General features: G+C 37.4%; 1 protein-coding gene across 1 annotated transcript; it reads right to left on the bottom strand.

Moving 5' to 3' along the window:
- Positions 1-6,856, bottom strand: EYE (conserved oligomeric Golgi complex component-related / COG complex component-like protein). Its single transcript, XM_078317887.1, has 11 exons — positions 6,389-6,856; positions 5,046-5,135; positions 4,748-4,867; positions 4,256-4,357; positions 3,691-3,938; positions 3,296-3,441; positions 2,854-3,052; positions 2,210-2,468; positions 1,565-1,960; positions 959-1,300; positions 1-401 (listed from the first exon to the last, which is right to left on the bottom strand). Exons 1-11 carry the CDS (start codon positions 6,716-6,718, stop codon positions 123-125), a joined length of 2,511 nt encoding a protein of 836 aa, XP_078174013.1. The 5' UTR covers positions 6,719-6,856; the 3' UTR covers positions 1-122.
- Positions 6,857-9,667: the final 2,811 nt, after the last annotated feature.

Genomic DNA, 9,667 nt, shown 5'->3' with positions numbered 1-9,667 from the left:
CAGACTACAGAAGAACACTATATTATTAAACAACAAACAAAACATTACAAGTGTCTACCAAATCAAGAACCTCCCAATTCCCAAACGAGAAAAGCAGTCTCTTTCTTGTTTCCTATTTTACATTAATCCAAGGAGATGCGCCTAATCTTGCACACCAGATGAGCAGTGGGTTGGTCAAGTTGGGCCCCACCTTCAGACTTAATGAGATCACGAACTTGGTCTCTCGGTGTAGACAAAATTGTGTGGTATGTAGAAAGAAAAGGAGGTATTGGCATGGAGAGAGCAGCTAGAACATTGCTCAGATACTCTATATCAGCAGAGAGCTGGTGAACCCCACGCTCAGTAATGTAATGGATTCCTCTTAGCTGCTCCATGAAAAGATTTGTTGCACCTTCTGCCACCTGAAATTATAATACATTTTATTAATTTTTAGTTGCAGTTTTTAGAGACAATATGGTAATATTCAGAATGAAAACAGCAACATTCGCTTTTGTGCTCTCCGAGGCTCTATAAGTCTCATATGTGTCGGTTTGAATTCAAACAAGTTCCTCCTAAATGTCAGTCTGAATTAAACTATGAACATTTTAGGCTCTTCAGTTTTTCCTTTTTCAAATGTGCCCCATGTTTATCAAAGCACTGTTTCTCCTCCTTATTTGTTCAAGATAAGCATCCATTACTTATTGAAGATTATGAATTATTAAATTAAATAATATATCATTTACTCCTTTCCCGTATTGTAGCTGACTTTTATTTTTCTTGCTTATATAGCAGCAACTGGTGGGACAATTTTACTGGAAGGTCATTAACTTTAACTAAAGAACTCATATATGAAGTTAGAAACATATTAAACATTCAATGAATTTTTAAGTTTTGGAGAGGCATATAAAAGGGTGTAATCTGAAATATTGGAAGTTTCAAGGTGCGTAAACAATGCAACCAACAGAATAATCCTCCGTACCTTGAATACCCATTCAGTTGCAAAAAGTTGTGCCTCCTCATTTCCTGTTTCACTTCCATTTCCACCAGAAACATTTTCAGCAAGCGGCTCAAGCTGCTGAGGCAGAGTTAGAAGATACTCTCCCACACTTGTTACATATGCTTGAGGATAAGCACTGAAGCTAGGCAGAGGGAGTGTGCTCTGTTCCTCCACTGACGACCAGACTGGCATGCGGGCCACATCTGCTAGACGTTGCCTCACCTTGGAGATCAGTACATCATATACGAGTTCATTTACAGTATCCGAGAATAGAGCAACTCTTTGTGAGGTCAGAGGGAGAGCATGAAATCTCGGATCCTTTGACTGCGTGTCGATAGAGGAAGATTTAGAACAAAAAGCATAAGACTAGCAGTACTTTTGGTAGTTCTGAACCAGACCCAATTTTGTGGTTTTTTTTTTTTTTTTTTTTTGCACTATGATAACTTTTTTTTAGTCATGGTTCATAAATAAACCACAATAATTCTTTAATGAATAAATTCACAATAAAATTCAGAAGTTGAAAATTGATAACCCAGCTTGTACTGTAGTTGCTTGAACTATCCTCAACAAATTTGCAAATTGATGTACCTGTTCCAGTAAAGTGAGAAGCTTCTTAGCCTTTTCTGGCATGTCACTAAGATGCAAAGCAGCCACATCAAGGGCCCCATTCTTACCCATAAGCGACAACTCTCCAGTTTCATTTGCCCTGGACTTCTCCAATAAGTTAGTACCTAGCACTGAAAGGGACAAGCTGGTGCCTATTCTAGCCAGAGTTGCACGCAAAGAGGCCTCAAACACAGAGGCTCGGCTTGTCAAACAATCGGCCACAGTAAGGATTTGGAGAGCACCTTGTACTATCGACCATTCTTCCTCCTCTGACACCATTTCAGCTAACTTTGCAGCTTGATTTCTTGTGGCATCGCCAGTGTGTGTCACACTGGATGTATCTACCCCACACACTGTACGTAATGATTTCAGAGTTTCCTGTAATTTAAGTGTTCTGAAAGTCAAATCATCACCAATTTAGTCAACATCAGTTATGCAATTTTACCACAGTGACACCTAAATTTAAACCAAGTTTGCTCCAATTAACCGTCATCTGTGTACAACAGTTTTCAATCTGACTAACAATTAATCACTGAACATGAAAGGAGTCGGGTAAGGAAAAGCAGAAAAACAATTGGCAGCAATCCACAAACTTGCAGCAACCGATACTTTGTTATGTGAATCTACCTGCAGGTATGAAATGTATTGAAGCATGATGTCATCCAGGGCCAGTATGAGCTCATCAGCCTCAGATCCACCAGTAAAAGTGATGCACCTTTCCACTGAAGCTTCTAGAAGCACTATAACTTGAGGAACAGATTCTTCCATTCTTCTTACTGTTTCACTCAGCTCAATTCCCTGTGCACCGACCCCACGTGCCACAGCCCCACGTATGTCTATTCTTGCTATTTCAGCTGAGAGAATAGCACGCTCCATTTGACCATACCTGATAAAGACAATGTGCAAGAATTAGCTTATAAAAATATAATAATGTAGCACTAGGGTTCCATCCAGGACCTGTGCAGGTTGCCACTTCTCACATGAGTATATGGAGATACCTGTGGGAATCAATTTTTGTTTCTAGTATCCCCGGTAAAAACCTACTTGAATTGGAAAATATAGACAGAGAATATATTCCAACTCAAACACTCTCTTGTAGCACAAGCTATTACAAAGTTTCTCTGAAGTTGGATTTAGGTAAAGGTACACCCTTCATTTATTATCTAAGCTATGATGGCAATTTTAATCCAATTACCAACAATAGAAAATTATTAAGTCTTCATAGTGCATAAGGAGTCATTACAATACTACCTAGAGAAAAGACAACCCACCTAACTTTGAAGGTTTCATAAGGGGAATAAACAGCTCTTAGGGTGGAAAGTAGAATAGGGAGATCAGAATCAGAAAATAAGTGCTGGATATTCCTGGCAAAGGTGTTGGTCATGTTGTGGAGCTCAAGTAAGGCTTCAAGATGCGTACTCTGCAATTTAGTTCCTTTTGGCAAGTCGCCGGATATAATATCAATTATACCTGAGAAGCAACAATTGGACCATCATGATATGAGATATTACATTTACCAACAAAAAAAAGGAACTAAATTGGACAACACCCCGCCCCCCAAAAAAAAAAAAAAAAAACAAAATAAAAAAAATTCAGCCAAATGACTGACGTCACTGACCACCAGCAAGTGAAGGACAGTTTGAAATTAAGTAGCTTACAAAATAAGTTACAGAAAAGAATTAAACTTTTTCATTTCAAGTTTCCAGAAATGACCTTTTCCAAAAGTTTTTGTTTCTGGAATTACATCACCAGTAGCAAGGTTGATACGAGAAACAAAGCTTGAACTCAATTCAGTCATGGTTTCAACTAACACCTTTGGAACAAGAGACTTGTAATCCTCAGGAAGAGCACTCAAACACCTGTATAAAGTAAACATAGTCCGACAGTTCACCCAAATACTTGTATACTTAATAGCAAAATTATAACAACGTAATCAGCATCAGTGGAAACCAGTCCGTAGCATGACGGGCCGAGAAAAACCCAACAAAAGGGGAAAAAATAATCAAACTGGGACCTCTCTAGAAGTACTGACGAATTACACTAGTACATCATGGTCCCGAATCAGAATCTGACCACTGACCAAGATTAAGATGTAAACATAAACATACCACTTCCATTCTTGCTCGAGGTAAAGGAGTATCTCATCATAGAAACTTGGGAGCCAGCTAGAAAAGGAGACCGTACCAGCACTCTCACCATGCCTCTCTATTTCTAGTCTGTTAGATCTCTGTCTTATGTCAAAATCCTCCCATAGTTTCTTCAGAGGCTTAACATGTATCTTAGTATACTGCAACTCCAGTGATTTAGACCTCCCAATCCGGACAAGTATACCCCTCAAATCTTGAACTGCATCAACCTAAATCGGAAACAAAAGTTTGCAAGAGAAAAATTGTAAGCTGGTATAGTATACAGTATATACATCATTGGAACTAAGGTAAGGTGAGGAACAATCATATAACGAACTAGATTCTCAGAACTTGATGTTTATACAATTATGTATACATCAATAAGTGACAAAAACACTAAAACACCCAAAAAACAACAACAACAACAAAACAAGAAAAAAAACTAAAAATCAAATTATGACAGCCAGCCTGAACTAGAACTTGACTAAAACAGTATGGGTATCAAGTGCTACTATACAGAAGAACATAAAGATATGTTGTGACAAACCTTGCGGTATGTTAAAGCATCAACTAAACGAGGCAACACCATCTCATCCAGCCTATCTTCTAGCACCTCCAATTGCTTTCTCACATTGGCAAACTCTGCCACCTGAAAATTTCATGTCCCAAATTATAAGGCAAGTATTTTTTTATGACATTTATTCAAAAATGGAAATCACTGCTGTCAAAGCGAAAAATCAGCACATGTACAAAGGAAGACAAAAATAATTATATCCCCAACTATCTCCTGCAGCTATCCTTTGTCATTTAATTCAAATATGTGCTACCTTCATCGCAGTTTCTTGTTATAGAAGTATTCAAGTAACATACATAATGGAGAGGCATTTTTAAAGAAATCCAGGAATTACGGGCACACATGTATTTTCCATGTTTTTGAAGGCCATGCAAGAATTGTCATCTTTTGAAGGGTAAAATTGATTTTCGTTTAAACCTATATTAATATCAGATTTGGATAAAATTTGGAGATGATACAATATACCTCACCAACAGCTGACAAGCAATGTCGCATGGTAGCAAGTGTTTCAGCAGCTTGAGAGAGATCTCCACTTGCAAATACATCCTCCACGCTAGCACTCAATTTTGTCAGTCCGGCCGCATCCTTTTTAGGCCCAAAATAAAAAACGAAATAAGAAGTAGAAGAAAATATGAAAAGAAGAAGAACAGCAACAAAAAAAATGTGGATCATATGCCAGTAACATACACAACTTTTTAGTTAATATCAAGAATTATATTAAGGATAAGACAGTGCTCCTATCGTTTCTCAACATAAGAAGTACCTGTAACGTGGTGTATGCTGATTCCATGCGCCGTTTCACCGTGTCAATTTCAGCAAGAGCCGCAATCGATTCAGCTGATGAGCCCTCGGCCTGACCAAAAGTATCAAATATTGTTATTGATTCATAGAAGTTCAAGTGAGCACGTCATTCTTCAAACCTTATACTGAATCAGTTAAATGTGGTGCCGGTATGCACCCTCTATTCTTACCAGATCTGATGATGCAGGAATAAGCTGAGGGTCAAAATAATCAAAGTTGATGTGGTAAGACAATAAAAGGCAGGGGTGGAACTAGAAAATTTAGATGGGGGGCTGAAAAATAAAATGTAAAAATGTATAATGTGGGAGTTGGGATTTGAACCCAAGTTCTCCCACATCCTAACGAGCAACTTTAACCGCTAGGCTATAAGTAAACATTTGATTTTTATATAAGGGGGCTAAAGTATATAAAACCTTAAAGAAAAGAGAAAATTAAATTAAATTTTAACATACATAATAAAAAAAAAATTAGAATCATGGGGGTGGCTTAGCCACCTTTGGAGCACACTAAGATCCACCCCTGAATTAAAAGGTAACAGCTAAGGACAATGTTGTAAGATGTGGAGTTGTTAGGCAGCATTCTTGTGGATCTCATCTCATTTAAAACATGAATTAACAAAAAAAGTTGGTTGTTGCAGACATTGTGCTTTCATCTCCTCCCTTCTTGCAGGCAGAAAATATACGCATCTTTCGTTCAACTAAAAACTCTGAATGGTCATTACTTCTAATACAAGGTAAAAGAGAAGTTTTGGTCAAAAATTAATACTCTTTCTTTTCAGCTTTAAGTTGCCGATGCTAATTTTTATTCAAACAAACTGCTTCCTCCGAAGAATTTACCATTAGTATTAATTATAACAAAACCAGCTGTTGTTCTACAAACTATAAACCCAAGTATCTAATCAAAACGAGAGACCTAAAGGCCAATGTGTAGAAACGCACTTTTGTGTTATTTTACCTTAGTTTTGACTTAAGTGTGGTCCATTATTGAGGATCTTACTTATTCGCTTGTTTGATTTATAGGTTTAATATTTTCAAATAATATTGTGGTCGCCATACTTATTGCTTAACTTCGCCCATCTTTGAAAATGTCCTGGATAATACACCGCTATGAGTTTGATCCGATACCAGTGGCTAAGTATAAAATGTTTGCTGGAATTGTACACCAGAATGTCATGGAAACTTCTTAGTACCCTTCCGGTGTGACATAGAAAAATGAATCAAACAACTGCATCCTATAGCTTGACCAATTGAAGCCAGATCCCATTGCTATCAATTCTTACCGATCTAAGAGAGAAAACACACAAACCTGTCTGAGAGACGACAGAAGGGATGAAACAAGAGATCGTATAGTAATGGCGTCATCTCTCAGCCTCATGGCGTCCCTACAAGCCATGGGAACCCTCCTCAATGCATCGGCGCTATCTCTCTCAACAGCGGCCCCCACAGTGTCAGCCTCCTGGCGCAGCGCATCCTGCAGCTCCGACATCAGCCTCCCGTCATCCGCCCCTAGCTCAGTCGGATCCGCCTCCGCCGTGGACGAAGCACGGCGGAGCCTGTGTGAGTTAATGGAGGCGTTGATCCATCGCTTGTGATCGAATGTCTCCTCCCCGAACTCCGATAGATCCACCACCACCATGTTGGACGGGGAGAGAGAGTCGTTAGTGTGCTGGTAAGAACTAGCGAGCGAAAAGTCGGACTCGATTGGAATGGGAACTTTGATTCGACTTTCGAGGATTCTCCCAGCGTCAGTTGCATTTGCACGTACCCCTGTTACTCCACAGCCGCCGTAATGTAAAAAATCAGACCGTTTGGATTTGATGAAAAAAAATGGTTAGAGATGGAAGATGTAAGAGCATCTTCCAACAGTGATTTTTTATGGATTGTTTATGCTGATGTGTTAATTATTTTTATAATTGCTGAGTTGTATGGCTATTGCTTATTTAGCAATTGTTGAAAAAAATTGCTTAATTAGAAATCATTTTCTAAAGATGAGTTGGCCAAATGTTTAATTCTTATTGGTCAAATGTTTAATTCTTATTGGTCAAATATTTAATTCTCAATTGTTTTGTTGATTGCACCAATGTAAGAGTGGATTGCTTAATTTTTAAAATTTTCATAATTGCTAATTTAACAATTAATTTCAATTGCTGGATTGGAGATGCTCTAAGAGACCAATTTAAACTGGACATTTTTATTAATAACCAACTTTAAATACATTTTACCACAAATAAATACGTTGTTGAATTTTTTTTTTTTAAAAATACCTAGCAGTTTGAATTTTTATTTCAAACCGCTATATAATATAGCAGTTTGGGATTTTAACTTTTGTTTTTTTCATTTGTTTTCACTATAAATGCTTTGTTTCTCTCTCCTCCCTCTCAAATTCATCATAATTCAAAGAGAGAAAAAGAAGGTGTTCTGAGGCAAAAAATGGCGACCACTAAAGCAATTTTTGAGTAATTTCTTTATTTATTTATTTAATTATTTATTTAATTAATTTTTTCCTACATCTGTCACAATTCATTGTTATTTTAAAGGGGAAATTAGATCCATGCCATCCCAAAACTTCAAATTTAGAAAAATGCCACCTCAAAATTTTGATTTTGTTAAATGTCACTCCGAATCTCACTTATTAAGAAAATTGCCACCATTACCAAATTATTATACATTTGTAATAAAAAATAAACAAAAAATGTTGTATTTTGAGTGGTATTTTTGTATATTCCACAAATACCCTTACCCTTTCATTTCTACACCATTAATGGGTCTGATCCGTTCCAAATTTGATAGTTTAAACAGTACAAAACCCTCACCCGTCGTTCTTTCCATTTGTGCATCCTCTCTTCCCAGTCGAAAAGAATATCCGTCGAGTCTCTCCTCCCAGTCGCCGCCACCCCAGTCTAGTTGCTGTCGTCCGCCTCTCCTCCCAGACCATGTTCTCCCAGTCACTATCATCCGTACCAGTAGCTAGCAGATCAAATTGTGCTGGTACAGATCCATTCATAGTGATGTTCGACCAGTAAACTTGCTTGATTACGACTGGCATTTTGGTACCCGATGGATTTCCTGTGGAGGGAAAGGGGAGCAAGAATCTTCAGAGAATCAAACAAAGAAATACATCATCTAGTGGATGAAGTTCTGGACTAATTGGAGTTTACAAACCTACTGGCATATGACTGAAAACATAAAATTTGGTTTGGGTGTGCAGCTTTTGATGCTGAAGAGGATTATTTTTTTTGTTTTATTTGTTTTATTCCAATTTTAGTTTCTTTTGATGCTTTTGGTTTAGTATATTTATTAAACTTTGGCTCAACTGTTTTAAGCATTTTTTGTTTTTATTTTACTGGTAGAACTTTGGCATCAGTTGACACAAAAAAAATACTTTGCCTCAACGTTGACTCAACTGTTGCCTCAAACAGAACCCTTATCAAACTTTGGCTCAACTGTTTTGGCCTAACATAACCGTTTCCTGGGCAGTAAACTTGCTTGATTACGTAGTTATATCTATATAAAAATATGGTGCGTTAATTAGAAGAGAAAAATCAATTTTGAAGAAGGGTATTTCGGTCAGTTAATTTTTACTGTAAATTATTAAGTTAGAATTATACATGAGTATGGTATTTGTGGCAATTTTATGAATTAATGTGATTTGGAGTGGCATTTAGCAAAAGAAAAATTTTGGGGTGGCATTTTTCTAAATTTGAAGTTTTGGAGTGGCATGGATCTAATTTCCCCTATTTTAAACCATAGGTCTTACCATGTCCATTTTATGTGAAAAAAAGAAAATTATTAACAATTTATGAACGGATAAAGCCCTCGTGAGGAGGCGAATGTGTCGTATGTATTCACCTGAAAATTACGGTGAATTCCTGAGCACCTTTGATCCGTCGATTAGAGAAATATTTGATGAGGACTGAGCAAACATGAACCCTCCAATTGGATGGGGACATTGCCTCTTATGTCAGGTGAAGAGAGATATGGTGGATCGATGGGTCAAAATCAGAGCTAAAAATATTTGTAACCTTAATTGTCTACTCTACTATTGGTTTACAAGCACATAAACCTAACATATAGTATAGATCGAGGTGTCGGTCCACATGGATTGTGTATTAAGAGATATAATCGCAAGTCAAGTCTAGGTTATCAGTTCCTTTAGGTTGGTTGGTTGTGTTTGATTGATTGATTGTTGGTTGTTTGGTTGTAATGTTGAGTTACAACAGTGAAGTAATAGTAGATTAAGTGTTTAGAAGATGGGCTTCTAGGGATTCAGACATTCTATCCTTCAAACTCGTCTAATCTAGGTTCTGGAAACAATTGTATGCGGTTTGTCATCATCCGCATGCTACTGCTTAGACCTGTCAAGTAAGGTTACTCAATCGCATGTGGTTTTGTCATCATCCGCATGCTATTGTGTCACACCCCGCGGCCACGGGTCGTAACAGTCCCCCGCCGTAAGTATACACTCCATGTATACTTACAAGGAATTTAAAATAAATCAAGCATTTCACAATAAAATAATATAAAAACAGGTTCATATATGTAAATCAGAGTACACAGTCTGGTCAGAATATAATACAACAAAAGT

Source organism: Carex rostrata, chromosome 16 (genome assembly GCF_964058835.1).
Source record: "Carex rostrata chromosome 16, lpCarRost1.2, whole genome shotgun sequence".
Taxonomy (NCBI): Eukaryota; Viridiplantae; Streptophyta; class Magnoliopsida; order Poales; family Cyperaceae; genus Carex; species Carex rostrata.
This window is presented reverse-complemented; position numbering and strand designations above follow the sequence as displayed.

Coding starts and splice junctions, on each gene's coding strand:
- EYE (XM_078317887.1), bottom strand. CDS start 6,718: ATGGTGGTGGTGGATCTATCGGAGTTCGGGGAGGAGACATTCGATCAC. Junction 1,961..2,209: donor AATACATTTCATACCTGCAG/GTAGATTCACAT, acceptor CTTAAATTACAG/GAAACTCTGAAATCATTACG. Junction 1,301..1,564: donor TTCTCACTTTACTGGAACAG/GTACATCAATTT, acceptor ATCGACACGCAG/TCAAAGGATCCGAGATTTCA.